Genomic DNA, 22,658 nt, shown 5'->3' with positions numbered 1-22,658 from the left:
ACGAGCGGCAAATATATTCCAGATCTTAAAAGAACGTATAGAACGTAATATGTCATATATCTTTATTATACGAAGAATTTTTTTATTATAGAAGCTAGTAGAAAAGATGTACTAAGATTAATTGAAATACACAGCTAATATTACTCAACAACTATAGAAAGAGAACACAGTGTGTAATATAACTGACAATAACTGTTCTGTATTCCGTAAAATTTTGATTATACCATTGCAATTTTGATGAATTTAAATTATATTTGTTAAAATTATATCAATAAAAAATATTATTAATTTAATTATTTTTATAGATGAACAGCTGGTACGTAAGCTTAAGCCTCACTACAATAGTATTTTATCTTATTTACCGTTATATTACCCGAAACTTTCAATACTGGGAAATCCGAAATGTACCATACGTAAAACCATTTCCTTTTTTTGGCAATCTCTTATCGATGATGTCTTTACGCCAAACTATGGGAGAATGGTTTTATGAAATATCCAAAACGATTAACGCGGATTACTTCGGTATATTTGCATTTAATGAACCTATTTTGGTCATTAAATCTCCAAAGGTATTATTAATAACCCATAGGTACAACATTTTTACACTACTTATAATATTTACAGCTTCTGAAAAGTATATTCGTGAAAGATTTTGCATATTTTGAGGACAGAACGCCTGTACTTTCCTCAAAAGATGAACTCGCCTCCATGGCTCTGTTTCTTCAGAAAAACCCCTCCTGGAACAGAGCTAGAACGAAACTGACCCCCATGTTTTCTTCTGGAAAAATTAAACTCATGTATCCTTTAATGACAGAAATTGCGGATAGAATGACTCATTATATGTCTGAATATGCAAATGGAACAGTAGAAATAAAAGAGGTTTGTGCGAAATATTCCACCGATGTTATAGCTAGGTGCGCATTTGCTGTAGATGCCAAATCATTTGAACATGACGATGCTGTTCTAAGGTAAGCTAAATATATAATAAATATAATTTCAAGCTTGTTTATAAATCATAGTATAGCGCATTTGTACGGCAAACAGTCAATCGAATACACTACATATAAAGAAGGCAATCGGTTAATCTTTTAAAAATTATTATTCGTTAAAAATAAAGGTTTCAGATCACTTTCAGTTTGGAAATATCGATGGGACTCAACCTGACCGTCCACTCGTTGAAAAAGTCAATGACATTCTTTAAAATGTTGATGTATAATGCTAATTTTATATTGCATTTGCTTACATTGCATTATTTTGGAGCTGATCTCCCACCATGTTATATTGTTAAACTATTTAACACGTCAATTGAAAAATTCCCGGCCTGACACATAGATGGCACTACTACAATTAAATCCATACATTAGTTAGCCCGAACCCTCAGAAGATGCGTGTATAAATTTGACAGCTTTGGGACCATTAGTTTGTGAATTATAGCATTTTGAGTGAAGCAACTTTGTTATTGTCAAAAAAATGGATAAAAAGGAAATTCGCGTGCTGACTAACTATTGCTTTGAAGGGAAAAAATATAGCTAAAGCAAAAATTTGATTTTATGCCAAGTTTCCGGACACTGCTCCAGGAAAATCAACCATCAAGGATTAGTATGCTAAGTTTAGAAGTGTTGCAGTTTAGAAGCGAGCACCGAAGACGGCGAATGCAGTGGACGCCCAACAACCTCTAGGTTGTTACCGACGAAAACATAAAAAAATCCACAAAATGATTTTGAATGACCGCAAATTAAAATTGAATGAAATATCCGACACTTTAACCATATCAACTGGACGTGTACATCATATCATTCAAGAATACTTGGGTATGAGAAAGCTCTGTGCAAAGTGGGTGCCGCGCGAGCTCTCTTTTGACAAAAAACAACGACGAGTTGATAATTCGGAGTTGTATGTGAAGGTGATCAAGCGTAATAAACCCGACTTTTTGCATGGATATGTGAGAATGAATGAGACACGGCTTTATCATTTCACCCCGAAGTCCAATCGACAGTCATTCGAGTGGACTGTACACGATGAACCCGCCCCAAAGCATGGGAAAACAGTCGACTAGCAAGGTTATGGCGTCTATATTTTCATTGACTACCTTGAAAAGGGAAGGACCATCAACAGCGACTACTACATAGCGTTATTGGACCATTTGAAGGACGAAATCGCCGAAAAACGGTCGCATTTGAAAAAAAAAGCGCTGCTTCGCCAAAACAACGCACCGTGTCACAAGTCAGTGAAAACGATGGCAAATATCCATGAATTGGGCTTCGAATTGCTTCCTCATCCACCGTATTTTCCAGATCTGCGACTATGTCCTATTCTCAGATCTCAAAAAAATGCTCGATGAGAAGAAATTTTCGTCGAATTTCGAAATTGGGGCCTATTTTGAAGCAAAGGACGAATCATACTACAAGAATGGTATCGACAAGTTGGAGGGTCGCTTTAATCAGTGTATCTCTCTTGAAGGGAATTATGTTGAATAAAAAAAACTAATTTTGGCAAAAAAATGTGTTTTACTGTGGTAAACCGGGGACTTCTCAATTGACCTGTTATATGAGATTGGATACCAAGAAAAGTCGATGTTTGCGTTTCAAATGAAGAACGGACCATATTTCTATGTATGGCTTGAAAATGAATTATTTATCATAGCTGCTGTTCAAAGTAACTAAACAAACCAAATTCTCAACTCAAATGAACTGAGCAATAGCTTGTCTACCCTTTATTGAAGTTTATAGCAGTCGTTCATCAAACGTTTGTTCTCCTAGTATATAGGTTCTTTGAGCATAACTTTCTGTTACAATCCTTACTATCAAAATTAGCTTTTACAGGATTTTTTTCTATTTCGAGTTTTAATCGAACTTACTGAAATCTAATCTTACCTTTTGTGTTAGTAGACTATGTGACCATGATTTTGTTTTTGTTTTTTTTAAGAATATAAAATATTTATATTTATAAACTTTTCTCAACTTATATTAAATACGCTAAGAAAAGTATATCTAGATTGACGAGTTCAAAGATTAATATTTTGTTATACGAATTAAATAAGTATGAAGAAGTATAATGAATTAGTATTAGAAGTAGTCTGGAATAAATCAAATTTTCATTCCAAGATAGGGGTGTCGGCCAACAAGAAAAACATCGATATTTCCATATATCCATATTACAAAAATCATTGATATATCGTTTTCGATACTTTTAAAATTATATCATTATATGGGATTAAAAAAAATTATACAGTTTTGCAATATATGTGAATATTTTTAATACATCCTTACGATAAAGTGCCAAAATATACTAAATGCTAAAATATACGGTTTATTAAAAAGTATTAAATAGTTTTTTATAATGTTTAAGAAGTATATTTAATGTTTTTGAAAAAATATCGAAATCGAAACTTACCGCCTTACAAAAATACCGATATAACCGATAAAAATAAAGGCCAAGAATATGGATATTTTTTCGGCATCCCTATTTCAACATAATGCAAGGAACTATGAACCAGAACTATAGACTTAGATAACATTTCACAGTAGTAACATATCCAATTCATTTTTAGTTTTGTAAAAAGTTTCAAATAAGATGTTGCATTCTAGAAATAAGCTAAATATAATTTATATTTTCAATTAATAAAATTATGTGTAATTAAAAAAAATCATGTACAATTAATGTTCAAAAAAAAACAAAAAGGATTTAGTAACTAAATAATAAACACTATTGCTTTTAAATAATAATACCTCTTAATAATGTATATTATTATTTTTCAGGCAAATTGGTCGAGATTTTTTCTCTCCTAAGTATGTACAAACTACATTCATTCTTCTGGATTTCTTAACTGTTATGTCTACTTTCAAGCTAGATTTTATTGTCCGACATATTGCTTCGAGATTTTTACCGACGTTAATGGAGATGTTCAATATTTGTCTGATAAATCCTCAAATTACTAACACCTTGAGAGATATCTTCTTTGGAGTGTTGAAACAAAGAGAGCAACTTTCAACCCGCAAAGAAAACGATTTTGTTGGCCTGTTGTTGAACTTGAGAACAATTTATAAGGATAATCCATCATTCAGTAAGTTGATTTGTTTTGTGTCTAAAAAAGTAGGAAATAAGTTATTTCAAAAATATTTCTACATAAGTCTATAAAGTAAACCACTTGGGCCATTTCCTCTATTGTTCAATAAGCCATTTTTTCACAATATAAATCTTTTGAAATAAAACTTTCATTGGGGACCATATCTAGCCATGTTTTGCCAAGTCCAAACTACATGATCTTAAATCCGCACTGTACATGTGTTGCCTATTATAGTTAAAAGTTTTCTTTAGTAGATATCAATCAATATAGGAGATTTAGCATCAATCACCAAAAACCATAGAGATCATAGGCCGACAAACCGACTTATTTTTTCATTTCTCGCAAAGTGTGTTCAGAAATTCATAATTTTAACTCATCTATCTGGAGTTTACATTTAATGATAGGATGTCAAATGAAAGATTAAGAAGAATATAGAATTCAACGTCATTCATATTTTATACAAACTTAGAGTAGATTAGAAAATATAGCACAAACAGCATCAAGACCTATAAAATGACCGACCTAAATTTGCTTTTTCGATACCTCTAAATTAAAATAGTTGCCAATAAAAATAAATTCATGTAATTTATATAGCTGAAGCATTGATAAACATTTAGTGATGGCGTTTACCGAGACATTTTCAATGATACTAGCATAATCTATTGTAAAAAGGGACGTTTTGAATCAGTATTTTTTATTGCAGCTACTTTAAATTGAAAAAAGGTGATGCCAATAAATTCAAATAAGCAAACATAATTCAAATAGGTAATTTAATTTACATTAAATTATTGACTGAAAAAATAATTTAGAATTCATTTGATATAACTTTACATAATATATACGATCGTCAAATGAAGTTTCCAAAAAATATCATAAAACCCACTAATTTACAATATAGAAATGACCTTAATGAAATGTATTAATACGTCATTATAAAATTTATCTTCACAGTGAACAAAAAGTTTAGAAAACTAAATAATATATAGATCATATGACCTTTAAAATAACATTTACCAATATATAATAATTATAATTTATATAATAATAATTTAATTAATTAAATGAAGAAAAAATTATTTAGCGCAAGCGAATTTTTACGGATTTATAATTTACTAGATAAAAGTTTGAAACTCTGTTGCTATGAACGATATGAGATTAAAACAAGATCAATAAATTTATATAGATACACAAATAGGATCATAGTGGTGTATTTATCTTTGGGCGATGAAATTGAATATGCTGAGGAGTATGGACGTATTGACTCTAAAACTACTTGTAAACAAGCATGTTTAAATAAGCTGTAAGCAAGATAGCTTTTTATAGAATTCTTGTGGATATTTACCAGGCGTCAGTATTTTATTGAAAAATCAGAATATTGATTGCATCTCAGTTTTAATACATGAGAAATACAAATACTAATTACGGCTATATATATATATATATATATATATATATATATATATATATATATATATATATATATATATAGTCTAATCTTTAATTTATTTATTACATTGTTACTAGTCGTTGCCGACCAACCTACAATTTATATATATATATATATATATATATATATATATATATATATATATATATATATATATATATATATATATATATATATATATATATATATATAATATGCCACAAGAATGAGCAGAAATAGTGACAATATTTATTGAAAATAATCGTTACATTATTGCAACTAAGCGGAAATTGCGTCAAAAATATTCCAATCATCCAGTGCCTCCCAAAACCACCATTTATCGTTTACACTTGTGTTTTCGACAGTATGATACGGCAGCAGACAGGTGTCATTCTGGAAGGCAACGGATGTCCCGTAACGCTAGAAAAGTAGCTCTGATGCGCGAAAATGTTGCAGAGTTTCCAGAAACATCAATTCGGAGATGTGGTTCCCAGTTACGCGTTTCTGCACGCAGTTTAAGGCGAATTTTGAAAACTGATTTGAAAATGTTCAAAATTCAATTAGTCCAAAAATTGCTACTGAAAAATCATGATCTATGAGAGTGCAGTAACGCAATCCTAAGGCTGTCTGGTGAAATTGAAGATTTTACGTCTAAATTGATTATGAGCAATGAAGTCCTTTTTCTTCTCGGTGGCCACGTAAATAACTAGAACAGTCGGTTTTGGGGAACCCAGAATGCTCAATTAATTCATGAAACATCATAGCATCCACTAAAAACAACTGTATGGTGTGGTACTCATGCTGGAAACATCATTGCCCCTATTTTTTTGAAAATGACCAAAGGTGTTTCTGTTACTGCTGAGCGGTACCAAGACATGATTCGAAATTTTCTTGTGCCTGAAATGGAAGCGCAAGGACTAAAGGACATGTGGTTTCAGCAAGATGGCCACAGCACAACAACTCATTTATTGAATGATGTTTTTCCACAAAGCCTAATTTTGCGATGTGGCGATTTAGCATGGCCAGCCAGATATCCGGATTTAACAGCACCAGACTCTTTCTTATGGAGTGTTTTAAAATCAAAAGTTTATGTGAATAAGCTCCAAACGATTCACCATGTCGCAGGATGTCATGAAAAAGAAACTATTATCTATAATATTTTTTACAACAGTCAATACAAATATATAAAATTTAAGGGATGCTATACTTGAATTAAATAAAACAACATATCGAGTGAAAATAACATACACAATCTAGCTATTGAAATAGCTGTTATTTTATTTTACAGATATGTCCATCCGATCATGGATAATAGAATAAGCAAAATTTTACAGGTAATACTGTAATATTTTGTCTATAATGTAAAGTGACCCTGACCCATTAAGATATATTTTTGCTTCCAATCAACAATCATATTTGACGAAATACTTAAACGAACTGAATGAAGCAAATTATCTACATTCATAAAAAATATTATTAGGTCCCCGAACTAATCTAGAAATTATCTTCATATGTCCATATATTGTTTAATTTCATTTGTACTCTGTATTATACTTCTTTGTTTATTTATTTAGAAATTCTCTCTTATCAAAATGTATTCCCAGTTCAAAGAAGAGCCACCCTCTTCATTAGTATATAATGTTAATAAAATCATTAGTATATGTAATCGCAGCTAGAGTTCACTAGAAAAAACATAAAGCAGACTAACCAATCGAAACCGTGAAAATTAAAATTATTTCATATTTCAGGCTATGATGGGATGCTAGCTCAATCAGTTCAAATGTTTATGGCCGGATTTGAGACAGTAGCTTCAACCATCGCTTTCTTATTATACGAAATCGCTATAGCTACAAACATTCAGGACAAGTTACGAGAGGAAATAATGAACAATACAGGCCCCTCTGAAAGTATCACATATGAAGCAATACAACAATTAAAATACCTTGATATGGTAGTACACGGTTAGTAAAATTCTATATATTTAATTATCTTAAATAACCACTCAATCATTAATTTTTCTATTTCAGAAACTCTGAGGAAGTATCCTGTTTTACCATTCTTGGATAGAAGATGTAATAAAGACTTTCCAGTACCAGGTACAAATTTAACAATTAAAAAAGGGACTGCCGTATATATACCTTTATACGCATTACATTTTGATACAAAATATTTCCCAAACCCTCACAAATTTGATCCGGAAAGATTCAGAGATAAAGGAAAAATCAATACAGAGGGATTATCTTATATCCCATTTGGGGAGGGACCCAGAATGTGCATAGGTATCATTAATTACTAATAGCCAAACCATCATAATTAATGATTTGTTAACATCATGATAATTTTAAGGAAATCGATTTGGATTGTTGAACGTCAAAATTGGAGTTGTCAGTATTCTACGTAGATTCAAACTAAGTGCTTGTCCAGAAACACCAATCCCTTTAACATTTGATCCCAAAGTGCCAACACTATCATCTCCAGTAGGAATATCTTTGAAAATATCTCCTTTAACAACTAATGAAGGAAAAGAATGAACTACATTTGTGTATAATTAACTTACTTAATTCAATTCTTATTACAAGTACAAACGAAGTATTTTTTTTTGTTCTATATTGTTTTAATTATTTATTAGTTGGATAGTTTTCAACCACAAATTAAATATGCGATAATATTAAATATTATCACTATAGCATGCAGTGACTTTTTAAATTGATTTAGAACATAATTAGAATACATTTACTTCAATTTTTCAAACAAAAGTCCTTCAGTAACTGGTAATAGTTTTTCACACAGGTTAAGAAGTTTTAAATGGTATTTTGACTCTTTATATATTTCTATGAATGAACCATATATCTACAGAGTCCAAAAATTATCTTGTAAAACAAACATACACGATGTTTATGTTATTGTTTAAATATTTTGAATAAATACACAAACCCTGACCTTTATAATTTTTGACAGAATGATAAATACAGATCGCTTAAGCTTTAGCATATAATTTGTTTGATTGCTATATATATATATATATATATATATATATATATATATAAATTTTCTCAAAAAAATTATAATAATGTAAAGGACAATGCATTTTAATGCCTTTATTATAAATTACTTTACTAGGTCAATGGGAGGTTAATTAATAGGAGAACGAATCAATATTGATATCAAAAGAAAAAATAATATAACTTAACAAATATCATCATCTTCTATTCCTTTGATTTCATACATTTTCTCTTTTTTCCTGAGGTCCCTTTTCCTTTTTATCTCCTCTTTGTTGATTCTTATTTTCCCTATCTCTTTCCAATACCTCATATCCGATATCTCATATCTTTCAATTTTTATACCTGTTTTATTTTAGAGCCAGTTTTCCATATCTTTCATTTATGACCAATTTACTATCATATTATCTGGCATCTGTTCTGTCTTTGCATTTTCTTCCATAAAGGATGGAGGCTATGATTCAGAATGTCTGTCAACGCAGGAAAGCTATTATCCTAGGATACCCTTCACAAATGTTTTTCCTTTTAACTTAAATTTCCTAAATCAATATCGATAGCGAACATACTTTACAAGATGTACTGTTTAATAACTTCTCTTTAACGGACTTTTTAGGGACAAAAAGAAATATTATTAAATTAAACCATATCTTATATAATTTTCTTACAAACAACAAATAGGTTACAAGAGCAACCTGTATTAACTTTTATCAGTGAGTCATAATTTATGGCTAAAAAACAAATACAGCTTTACACAAATTATGTATTATCAATATAATTGTAGCAGTAATTGCCAACAAAAGTAATAATGTAACAATAACAATAACCCTAAAGATTTAACAACAATGTGAGATAGCAGGAAGAAGGTAGAAAAGTTCAGACTATAATACCAAAAATAGTGAAAAACACTGGAATTAAATTGACTTAAATTGAAACTTAGTACTTGGCAAGAAAAAAATGTATCAAAAAATAGAGTGTATAGTCATTGCATAATGTTCTACGGCTCTCTTAATGTATCAGGATTTTTGATAATAAACATCATAATTGCCATATCATAAGTTATACATAATCCAGTTCATAATATGGCAAGTATCATTAACATATAACGCACACCATGTTATGATGACCCAAAATTAACAAGTGTAAAAATAAAATTAGCTTTCATATTTTTTTCTGATAATTGTAATAATGAAAGTTTTACTTCTAAGTGGATATACCTAGGTCTTTTAAATATTCATCAACATAATTTAAAGTGACTTAAACAATATGAAATTATAAATAATAACTTTATCTGATATAGATTATGTTACGAGCTTGTAACGGCCATGTTATTGTATCGACAAAACTATTATAAGTACAAAAGTTAAACAGTACGCCCTATAACAAAAAATGTTAAATTGTCCAAGAATATAGTTCCAGTAATCGGCAGGACAACCCAAGGCAGCTAATTCCTCGCCATGTACAATAAATCGTTTATTCGCAGATTTTAATTTGCCGAATTTCAACATCAAACATGACTAACTCAGAAATTCAAAGTTAAACACGACAGAGGACGCCATTTGTTTACTGTTTGGGTTTCAAGAAATGACGCTAATCCACAGAAGAACTTTACTTAAAAAAAGATGTCGGTAAGGTCGTCGTCAACGATAAATACGATAATATCACGATGTGATGTTCCATACAGAATGACAAAACATTGGCTTTTAAATCAACTATGGCCTCAAAAATATATTTGGCAATGTTTTAAAGTCAATGACTACCAATGTTTTTCAATGTTTTTGTTAAGCTCTTGAAATGTTCTGCACCAAATACATTACAATACAAATCAATATTAAAGTTTGTTTTATTTAATTGGCCATCCATTATTCAATTTAGTCTTATTATGAGCATAATACATTAATTATTTACAAATAAATGTAGTGATAGCAATATCTCTTTTCTCCAAGATATCGCTCTAAATGTGTATTATTGCAATAACCATGATAAATTATTATAGTAGCATGATTTTATCTTCTATTTCAACTAGTGGCTAGAAATCTTATACAAAGTTTTTGGAAATTAAGACACCAAATCATCAATTGGGATTTTAAATAGTTCAAACGGAAGAAACTTGTGAAACTTGATTTTAGTCTTGTGTCTGCATTTGCCTGTACATTAACCATCATTTTGGGAAATTTTGGCAACTGAATATACTGCCCGAAAATTTATTAAACCTTTATCAACATGCTACCCAACATGTTTCATTACCTTTGTGTGAATATAAAATGATTTGTGGAACTCATTGAAGATCCGAGGCAATGTTTCATGATCTCCTTCGTGATGCTTAACATAGTATATAGATTATACAAAATGTATTTATAGCATGACGTATTGAACGTCATAACCATACACTTTTTGTGCTATATCATCTGGCACCAACGATGCAGCGTATTTATTGCGAAATAAACCTATAGCGACCACTACTACCCTTTAGTCAACCACAAATGCATCCACACTCTGTCCTAAGATTGGCAACGTTAGGGGATTAGTACCATGCGGTGTCCAGGTATAAATGACCGGCACAACGACATCTCTCTCTCCCTCTCTCTTTCCTATATATAAATTAATTTTCTCGACACTTCCATATAACCCTGACCTAACCTAATATTGTGTTCATGTTTCCGTCGACCACATGCAGTTTTCAAACTTGAAATAAGCATGTTTTAATCAATCAATGTTTTTTATTTCCGTGTAAATGCCTTCCAAAAAATAGTAATGAACAAACAAGCAAGTCATAACACACATTCAGACAAATGAACATTCGTCGAGAGCCATCTATCGTCAAAGATCAAATTTCTTGATGTATAGCAGATATCAAGAAATATTATCCAGTTACCAATATTTTTATTACAGGTCTATTTGAGAGTATCGTCGACCAACCAGTACAGTTGCTTGATTTTGAGTCTGATCTTCTCAGCTGTTTGTGTAACGTAATGTTTCCAGTTTAAGCTATCGTCGAGATATACAACAAGCCATATAAGTATATAAGAGTATAAGTACGCAAAAATCTGAACTACAATATTATATAATGTAATAGGATTTTCTCAAGACCTGTAGAGCATATATTATACTTAATTATTGATATTACGCGGTAAATAATTTTTAATCATTACATGTCTTGTACATTCCTCTATGATGACCTAAAATTAACACACCTAAAAATAAAATTCGATATAAACAATGTAATAAACAATTTTTTTGATAATTACAATAATTATTACCAAATAATGATAACTAGAACTTATTAATCACCAAGTTATATAGACAGTCAAGTATTTATATGAATCAATTGTGAAACACCTTTGCAGCAAATAACAATATATAAACCAGTTTGTTACAATCACACTAATTTATTGTATTTTTTCAAATGGCTCTGTGGATTATCACACTAAGTTTAGTTCTTATTATTTTCATAATTATTTGCATCAGCTCAACTAGACATTTCAACTACTGGAAGAAGAAAAATGTACCATATATTAAACCTATTCCGATATTTGGTAATTTGCTTCCTATGTTCACGTTTAAACAAACAGCAGGAGAATGGTTTAGAGAAATGTACAATTCGATGGATATGGGTTATTTAGGAATATATGCCTTTGACGAGCCAGTTCTAGTGGTAAAATCCCCCAAAGTAAGTTTACAAACATTAAAACAAGTGGTAACTTTAAAGAGATAATTATTAATTTTAACATATTACTGAAATAACGATTTATTTTTCAGATTCTGAAACATATCCTGATTAAAAACTTCACAAACTTTGAGGATCATATATTCACTATGTCTAAAGATGATCCAGTTATGTCGAAAATGATATTTGTACAAAAAAATCCAGATTGGAGACGTTCTAGATCTAAACTGAGTCCAATATTTAGTAATGCTAAGCTCAAACTCATGTTTCCTTACATACGGGAGAATGCTGAACAAATGACGAAATACCTAGAACAGAAGATTGGTAGTATCGTTGAAATCAAGGAGGTATGCGCGAAGTATGCTACCAATGTTATAGCCCATTGCGCTTTTGCTGTTGATGCAAAGTCATTTGAAAATGAAAATGCAGAATTTCGGTCAGTAAAAGATAATATAGTATAATTTATTTGTATTATAATTAATTTTTGCGTTTTTAGCCAACTTGGTAGAAAATTTTTCACTCCTGGGTAAGTCTTCAGCATTATATTAATAGTTTTTTTTTGTATAGAGAGAATATATATATTTAAATAAGACAAAAATGTAAGTATCGTAGTAAATATGTTCTCATCGCCACTTTCTAAAAATCACTCTTTCCGTTGTTCAGTTATTGATTTTGTCCATATCTATTAGTGGTTCATATATTTTATCATATATTTGTTCTTAAATGGTTGACAGTGATAATATTTCTTCCATATTGCCTATCATGTGTTTCGGCATCAAACCCGAACTTGATTGTTATATTGTACTCGTTGTCACAATATATTATGTTGAAGAGGTTCATTATCTTGCCCTCGACTTTCATTTATATATATGTTATTAAATTGACATAGTCCGTTAAGCTTTTCGCTACTTCGGCATTTTATTATTATATATGCTTGCCAATATTTTCTGTTCACCCTCGAAGACGTGGCATTTTATATTAACTAATTATCGCCCTGTGGCTTGAAATGATGAAATTTGTTTAGTTAATCATGTTTGTCATATAATAGAGTAAAGGGAATAATTTAAAAATAATATGTTACTAAAAATTGTTTTTACAGTACTTTCAATATAAGATCAGAAATGTATTTGATAAATGATGAATAATGATAAACATAAATACAGAGCACCTTAGTGTTTATCAGTACTTTAAAATGTCTACAAATTTACTTTTACTAAATCCTAATTTCTTCTATCTCACGTATGTGTTCCATCTATGCAAATTATGTAGTTAGTTTCATTTTAACTGCTGCCCTACATTCACTTATGTATGTATATCTTTATCCATATTTTTCAGTAATACAAATGCAATAAATATACCAGACTGATTAACTGCTGATTATTCGATTTTACTGTTGCTCATCTTTAATTTGACTTTTATGGCTTCTGTTTATCTATTACCTTTTACTCTCTCTTATGTCTCACGTGGAAACAACTCACAAACAAATGAAGACTTAAAATTCCCCAAATCTGTTATAATTGTTAATATTATTTGCAACATTTATTTTAATTCTTCATGTATAAATTGACGTATTTATAACTTATAATACTCGGTTAGTACTTTTTTAAGAAAAGCATTTGCTAATAAAACCTGAAATGAATAAAAAATTAATACCACTATATATATATACATATATATATATATATATATATATATATATATATATATATATATATGTATATTTATATATATATATATATATATATATATATATATATATATGTATATGTATATGTATATATATATATATATATATATATATATATATATATATATATATATATATATATATATTCCATTAGTATATAAACTTGCCATAACTCTTTAATATTACAATACGGAAATAAACTAAAGTAACACAAACTCTTAAAAAATACTACTTAAAATTAAATAACTTGGTTTAATAATGTTTGACTAACACTCTGTTTGAATATAGTTTTAAATGTAAAATGTAAGCATTTATCTTCCGATTCAAAATTGCACGCCGACATTCTGCGGTACAGTTGCAGCGGGCAGTGCGTCAGCCAAAACTATAAATCGTCGCCTACAATATTCCTGGTTGCTTGATTTGGGCGTATTAAAATTTATTTATTTATAGCGCATATTACACAAAAATGTAAGGCCTAAAAATTATTCGCCAATTAACGGAGCCAAATTTCAAAACCTTAAATGTCTCCGGTTTTTTCGAAAAGGGAGGCAAAATTTTCACTAAGCCGATTAAGACATAGTTAATAATTAATTTATTCTATATATAATAAACGCCATTATTGCAATGGTTATCATGATAAAGTCACTCTGACAGATATAGGCCAGTTGGAATCAAAAATGATTTTAAAAATTCCTGGAACCTTATCGCAATCACTTACCGGGTCTAATTGTGATCACAAAACAATTCACATAATAGGCCAACTGAAAAGTTCCCGGCCTGACACATAGATGTCGCCACTAGAATTAAATCGATATGTTTTTCAGTTAGCCCTAACCCTCAAAAGATGCGTTTATACATTTGACAGCTGTCGGACCATTAGTTTGGAAACTATAGCATTTTGAGTGAAGCGACTTTTGTTATTGTGAAAAAAATTGATAAAAAAGAATTTTGCGTGTTGGTAGAATATTGCTTTTGAAGGGAAAAAATACAGTTGAAGCAAAAAATTGGCTTGATGCCGAGTTTTCGAACACTATCGCAGGAAAATCAACCATCGAGGATTGGTATGCTAAGTTTAGACAAGGTGAAATGAGCACCGAAGGCGGTGAACGCAATGGACGCCCAAAAGAGGTTGTTACCGACGAAAACATTTGAAAGATCCATAAAATACTCTAAACGCTCTAAAGATATCAACTGAAGGTGTACATCATATTGTTCACGAATATTTGAGTATGAGAAAGCTTTTTCCAAAGTGGTTGTCGCGCGAGTTCACTTTTGATCAAAGACAACGACGAGTTGATGATTCGGAGCAGTGTTTGAAGATGATCAAGCGTAATAAACCCGAGTTTTTGCGTCGATATGTGACAATGGGTGAAACATAACTCCATCATTTCACTCCCAAGTCCAATCCACAGTCACCCGAGTGGACTCCACACGTTGAACCGGCTCCAAAGCGTGGGAAAACGCAACTGTCGGTGGGCAATGTTATGTCGTCTGTATTTTAGGATGCCCGTGGAATAATTTTCATTGACTACCTTGAAAAAAGAAGGATCCTTAACAGTGACTATTACATAGCGTTATTGGACCGTCTGAAGGACGAAATCGGCGAAAAACCGCCGTCACCAAAGCAATGCGCCGTTTCAAAAATCCATGAATTGGGCTGCGAATTGCTTCCTCATTCACTGTATTCTCCAGATTTGGCCTCTAGCGGCTATTTCCTGTTCTCAGATCTCAAAAAATGCTCGCTGGGAACAAATTTTTGTCGAATAAAAGGGTAGACGAAACTGAGGCCCATTTTGAAGCAAAGGAGAAACCGTACCACAAAAATGGTATCAAAAAGTTGGAGGGTCACTATAATCAGTGTATCACGCTTGAAGGGAATTATGTTGAAAAAAAACTAATTTTGCCAAAAAAATGTGTTTTACTATAGTAGGCCGGGAACTTTTCAATTCACGTGTTAAACACACACAAATTTTATCAATATCGGGCCAACTATTTAAGAGGTATTCTATTACACAGGCGCAAAACAAGTATATATATATATATATATATATATATATATATATATATATATATATATATATATATATATATATATATATATATATATATATATATATATATATTATTAAAACACTTTATGTGAAAATACTCATTGGACTACAATATTTGTTGAAAAATAACCCACAAATCATTTTAGTTAGGCAAAAATTGAATATATTTATATTTTAGATTGACGGCAATTATTCGGCAATCCTTGGCGTTTTTCCTTCCTGTGTTTGTCGATTTGTTCAAAGTGAGATATGTGAGTCCGGATATTGTGGACTCCTTACGTAAAATGTTCTTTAGTGTAATTAAAGAAAGAGAATCAACGGCATGCGTCAAGGACACCGACTTTATCGGTTTAATGCTCAAGCTGAGGGAGAATGAAAAATATGATGAAGACTTCAGTAAGTATATTCAGCAGCAGTACATATATTACACATTAGTACATATAGTACATATATTTTCATTAAAAATATTTTTTTATTTTAATTCGATTTGGTGTTATGAATTATAAGCTGCTTCCAATATTATTGAATCTTTTAACAAGTCGCGAATCAAACATTTATATTAAGACGTTTTTTATTACCATTTCCTACGCAATTCAATAATTTCGCGGAAATCGACACATAAATATGGTATTTCGGGATTTATAGGATTATATTTGTGAAAAATTACTTCATATGAGAACTTTTGTGTTCTTTCGAGATCTGTAAAATGTTGTTTTATAGCAGCTATGGCATTTTCGTTTCAGGAACATACTTTTTCGCATTAAATATTTTAGGGCTGTGAAATGATTCGGAAGTTCTACAAAATAATCCCAAAAACTAATGTTTCCATATCAGATTTTTAAATAACCAACTTCACATTGTTTTGTAATCTCTTATTTTGATCCAAGACTATTGTATTAGACATCTGTAGTCCTAAAATAATGCACTATACACCTTAAATAATTTTTAAAATCGCACTAGAGCGTCTTTATCTTTCGTTATTGATAAATAGGATATTTATTATATACCCAAATAAGTCTTGAGTGAAATGTTGAAATGGTGTAAAATTTTTTATTCAATTATTGAAAAATAGTTCTCAACAAACTTGTTAAATAACACAGTAAAGTAGTACAGATCGTTTAAAATCATCTAATCTAAGTCATTTGAATATTTATTGAGCATGTATATGTAATTTTGACTCCATAAAGTCGTCTTGTAATTGTATTGATATCCTAATGGAGAAAAGAGTCTCCATATAGTGTTTTCCTGTCAGCTTGAGCTCACACAAATTTTAACACAACTGTCAGAGACTAACCCCTTTTAGACTTCCTTTTACAATTTTTAATCATTAATATTAGCTTGATCTACATTTGGATAATTGGATATTTTTGGTTATTTTTCAGTGAAACCAATTGAGAACATACAGTAAACAAAGTTTGATAGTTTAGCTAATGTCTTTCTAATAAAGTAAACTAGACGAGTAGATTAAGGAATCACCAAAAAGTACCCAATAATTATTTTATTAAATCTAATGTAATTTTTAAAGATCTAAATAAGTGGAAAACAATAATTTCTTGGTTACATAACTCATCTTCAATTTCAATTTCTGATATTCTTCTAATAGATGAATGAATGGATGAAGTTATTTAACTAGATTTCCATCATATCATTATTTTTATCCCGTAGACAGCTTAAATAAATCGAGGGTATAGTACTTGAAAATATTTGCACTGATTAACTAGTCTTTGCATAGACGCTAAACCCTTCTTTATTAGACAATAGACAATATCGGTATCTCGCAAACTTTACGATTGTACCTTTCTTAATGTTTGGTAAACAAAATCAAATCTTACTAGTATACACTGAAACTAATTTCATTCAGTACCCCATAAACTTATTGTTCAGTATCCATTAAGCCTACAAAATATATGTTCTTGGATGCTATCTTATACTATTATATGAACCAACTTAGTCAATAATAATATCGTAACAATTGACAAACGTGAATATAGTTGTCCTGTCAATTTAAGCTGGTTCTAAGTAACTGCAGTATTGTTGTAGTTTAATATATATTTACTGGATTTAGAATGACATCAACATTTGCTGCTATTTACAAAATATTATATTAAGGTCGTATAAAATCAAACAATTTTATTTTGAATCGTCATAATCATTATTAAATCTGTCTATGTTACATTGAACTCGTACTTACTAATTATTCGTAATATCTACTTAAACAATTCTGTATAAATGTATTCTGCTTATATACAGAATTTTTTACAAGCTCAGGTCGATCTTAGTAGCCTGAAACAATTAAATTGTATTGGTTTCTGGGAAATTAACAAAATCAGTCTTCACTAGAAACCCAATTTTGGTTAAGAAACCATTTTTAGCGACAGAGTAGGTTTTTAGTCGAATAATCACTAACCTACAGGAATTGATTCATTCCATTTCTACACGGACTAGCTGTTACTGAAAAATTTTATAGTTAACAGTACTCTAATTTTCCAGTGTATTATCACATTTAATGTATAACACAATATATTAGGGATATAAATTAATTAAAAAAAAAATTTTGAAGTTTAATGTGAAAAATTATTATGAAATGTGTTTTATACAACGTATTGTCCATCGATATCCATTACTTTCACATCTTTCGGGTAATTTCAGATTAAATCTCGAAAGAACAATGTATGTTTTGAGACTGTGCAAGAATCCACCCACTTTTGGTATTTTCATAAGAAGTGAAGTACTGCTCAGTGAGGTAACGACTCAAAATCAAAAGGAGCAAGATCTGGGTAATACGACGGGTGGGGAGAAATTACCATTTTAATATTTCCAAGTATATTTCCGCCAATTTTGCAACATGTGATCGAACGTTATCATGCTGAAGAATGATATTGTTTTGTCTTTGTTTTGTTTTTCGCGAAGTAGTCGGCTCAAACGCAAGTTGTTGTATAGATGGCTAGAGTCACCCCCATTCACGGTTTGCTCGAGTACTAATTTGAAATCCTCGTCTTATATTTTTTTCCTTGTCCAGAACACTCTTTGATTAGGTATCAAAATCGCCTATTTAAAACGTCGGAACCAGAATTAACATGTTGGAATCGATATAGCATTGTTGTGATTAGCTTTACACCACATTTGATTACTTTCGGCCGACTTTTTCTTCAAATTCAAGTAAAAAGTAGAGCTTCCGACAAATGCAATTTACTCGATACAAATTCAGACATTTTCACCGCACTGAAAACAAATTTTGTCAGTGAGGTTTCAACATTGAAGTTAGTTTTCAAATGTACCAGATACGATTTAATGCACAGCAAAACCACCTGTTACAAATCCTTTAAAATTAATGTGTAGATCATATATTTCAAGCGATATAATATACTGATACAATTGCTAAACAGTGTACTAAACACATAAAGTTATCATTATAATATAGTTTCATTATAATTGGTATAACTGCGTGTAATTTTATATTTCCTGTGTGGAATGATTAGTTCAATACTATTTATAAGGAAATGTGGAGGGTCGTTATAATCAGTGTATCACCCTTGAAGGATATTATGTTGAATAAAAAAAAATTGCCTAAAAAATGTTTTTTACTATTCAGGGGACATTTAAATTGACCTGTTATATATGATATATACTATACTTTATTTATTTATGGTATTTATTTATTCATTTTTAGATGACTCAGATTTACTAGCTCAATCAATCCAAATATTCTTAGCTAGTTTTGAAACAATCTCCACCACTATTGCATTCACATTGTACGAATTAAGTAACTCTCGATCTATTCAAGACCGACTACGAAAAGAGATTCTCGAATCTGTCGAACAATGTGGAAGTTTACAATACGAACAAATTCAGGAATTGAAATACTTGGACATGGTAGTTTGCGGTTTGTATTTTCCCATTTACCAAATCTTTTCCGACTGGCAAAGCTTTCGCTTGCAGAGACGTTGAGGAAATATCCGGTCTTGCCGTTTCTGGATAGACGCTGTACGGAAGACTTCGAATTGCCGGAATTTGGTGTAAAAATCGAGAAAGGAATCGGAGTGTATATACCCATTTTTGGTTTACATTACGACGAGAAATATTTCCCTAATCCTTATAAATTCGATCCGGACAGGTTTGCGGACAAAAGTCGAATAAATGAAGATGGAATTACATATCTACCATTCGGAGCCGGCCCTAGGACATGTTTAGGTATCGTATATCAACAAAGAAAGGTTTAATTATTAATAAGTTTTATGAATCATATATTATATTATGTTTAAATAGTATGTAATATATAATTACCATGTGTACCGGAAAGGAATTACCGAAATTACATGTCATTTTATTATACTGGCATCAAGCTTCAAAGCCAAACATCATAGAGTAATATATAGAGATATATTAACTTAATACAAATAATTTCATTATTATTTGGGGTGGTCTCAGCAGAAAGGCGCTGAGAACATCATTTCGATGCATTTCATTGGTTAGTTTAAATTACTATTACAGGCAGCTGTAAAGAAAATATTTTATTAGGAAAGCATTTCGTAGGCCGATGATTTCATACGCATTACGTGACCAACCACTGACGTCACATTCTACTGACCAATTAAATTTAAAATAAAACCCAAATGTAATTTTTCAAAACAATTTACTAAAATAAAAATTTATGTAAAAAAATGTAAAAAAATATTATAAAATATCAACAAGCTAAAATGAATCAGTATATAATGAATATATAAATATATAAATAAAAAATAATTAAATGTGAATATAAAAAAGCTGCAATCCATTTGAAAACAGCACATGTCTTCTGGCAAGTATAATCAAAATTGTCTATAGCGCTTTTTATAATTTTCATATTTCTTTAGTGCTATGAATAATAAGCTGAACGTCTGTGTCTGTTGATATTTTACTTACTTGTTCAACACAAAAATATATTGAGGCAAGTTATACTTATTTTTACAATGTTTTTGTGAAAACTGAAAGAAAACTGATAATTAAAACCGTTAAATTGTATGATGGAATGGAGAAAATATACCAAAAAGTAATATTTTAAAGAACAACAACAAATAATTAAAATGATTTATTAGTAGTCTTAAAAACATGTCACTCTCTAACAAGAGGTCAACTCTTTAGAGCCACACCATGAGTGTAATATATAACCATGCAGTGGAGCTTTGTGAAAATTATTATGACACCTAAACCAAGTAAATCACCCAACAATAAATCATGATATTTTATCAGCTAACACCATTCTTATCATTCATATTCAAATTACTCTTAAACATCCTTAATCGAATTATTGAAGGAACGCATCAGTTCTCGTTCATTTATATTGGTTGCTGAACATCCACTAATATTATGTGATCAAAAAATTGTCGAACTACCGCAACTACTCGACAAAAGTGAACTTGTCCAGAAGTTTAATCAATGAATTCGTTATAATTTAGTATAGTTAATCTATGAAAAAGTTGTCGAGTTTTTAAACTTTTCTGCAAGAACAGGAGTGAATTCTTCAAACGGTATTCATATGTTCCATTTTAGATTACTTATTAATACGACGCGAGTACTTTCAAAATGATTTTTCTTTAGATCTGAAAACATTCCAAAGTCACATGATCTCCAACTTCACTTAGTTACAAAATAGTTGTATAAGTGTATCCTTATAGAAACTGTGTTGATTTTAGGTCAAATTAAGCGGTGTTAACACACTACTTTAATCTGAAAATGATACTATTCAGCCATAATTTAATCTAATATATTTTCTGAGCATATTGAAAATCGTTTGCACGTTTTAATGATTAATAGCTAATTGAAAGTTACAAAACAGGAACCAATAAATTTGTAGTTAAGTTAGATTAACAATGAATACCCGCAACATATAATTCAACAATTACATCCCAATCATCTAAAGACAAAGAAAGAAAAGAAAATAATTCGAAAGTGCGACTGATACGAACCTCGCGATAGACAACAATTTTTTTAAATTATTTTTTACCAATAAAATAACAATACTAATTAATTCCGATACCCAACATACACTTTATAATGTTTTTCTTGTTTTAGGAAATAGATTTGGCTTATTAAACGTCAAAATAGGTATTGCCAGCATTGTTTCGAATTTTCAAATAGACACGTGTTCCATGACGCCAATACCACTTAAATTTGACCCAAAATGTCTAACTTTGTCGTCACCTGTGGGCATACCATTAGTAATTACACCTTTAGAAATTAATTATCCCACAAAAATATAATATTTACTGCATTAATTAAACTATTATGCATTTTGTTTATATCAACATTTATAAAACGTTATTATTCTAAAAATGTAGCAGATACTAGTTCTTAAATAAAAATTATTAAACAATTGTTGACTACGTTTTTAAATTCATTATAAAAATATTGTAGGTTATATTTACCTGAAACAATAAATTTCAGTATATTATATCCATTTAAATCTATATTATTGGGTTAATGAAAAATTTTCCATATATTTTTTTAAATAACAATTATTGGGTTAGAGCGTATTTTTTGTGTGTTGAAATTGTTTTAAATGAAATATTTTAATTAAAACCCCCTTTGTCATATATGGTTATAATCCGCAAGACCTGATTACAACTTTATATATGACACCAACAAACAATAAGAGAAAAGCTTTAACGGTATTATTGAAACAAAAGGTGCAATTATACATCGTTTTTCTTTATTCAAAACGTTTTAGTTGGATAATTTGTTGTTTACATTATTTGATTAAAAATACAGTCCTAAATGCCGATAGCT

At 30.2% G+C, this 22,658-nt stretch overlaps 2 protein-coding genes across 2 annotated transcripts in view; one reads left to right on the top strand and one right to left on the bottom strand.

Moving 5' to 3' along the window:
- Window positions 1–22,658, bottom strand: part of LOC143190363 (uncharacterized) — a 108,345-nt gene that overhangs the window by 48,762 nt on the left and 36,925 nt on the right. The gene's annotated exons all lie outside the window — the stretch shown is intronic.
- Window positions 334–22,246, top strand: LOC143192014 (uncharacterized). The gene is made up of 13 exons (XM_076397474.1): window positions 334–569; window positions 625–968; window positions 3,759–4,063; window positions 7,241–7,453; window positions 7,520–7,771; window positions 7,839–8,021; window positions 11,887–12,158; window positions 12,248–12,591; window positions 12,652–12,681; window positions 16,072–16,289; window positions 19,564–19,776; window positions 19,833–20,084; window positions 21,945–22,246. Exons 1-13 carry the CDS (start codon window positions 450–452, stop codon window positions 22,130–22,132), a joined length of 2,934 nt encoding a protein of 977 aa, XP_076253589.1. The 5' UTR covers window positions 334–449; the 3' UTR covers window positions 22,133–22,246.

The sequence above is a fragment of the Rhynchophorus ferrugineus genome, unplaced genomic scaffold (assembly GCF_030347505.1).
Source record: "Rhynchophorus ferrugineus isolate W39M unplaced genomic scaffold, kcgeb_rfMv2 rfM2, whole genome shotgun sequence".
NCBI lineage: Eukaryota > Metazoa > Arthropoda > Insecta > Coleoptera > Curculionidae > Rhynchophorus > Rhynchophorus ferrugineus.
The sequence above is the reverse complement of the archived record's forward strand: the minus strand, read 5'-3'. Positions and strand labels throughout refer to the sequence as shown.

What these genes read in the sequence shown, in the direction of transcription:
- LOC143192014 (XM_076397474.1), top strand. Translation starts at nt 450, where the DNA reads ATGATGTCTTTACGCCAAACTATGGGAGAATGGTTTTATGAAATATCC. An exon ending in TGGTCATTAAATCTCCAAAG is followed by an intron (nt 570 to 624) that starts GTATTATTAATA and finishes TAATATTTACAG; the next exon opens with CTTCTGAAAAGTATATTCGT. An exon ending in AATGAAAATGCAGAATTTCG is followed by an intron (nt 12,592 to 12,651) that starts GTCAGTAAAAGA and finishes TTGCGTTTTTAG; the next exon opens with CCAACTTGGTAGAAAATTTT.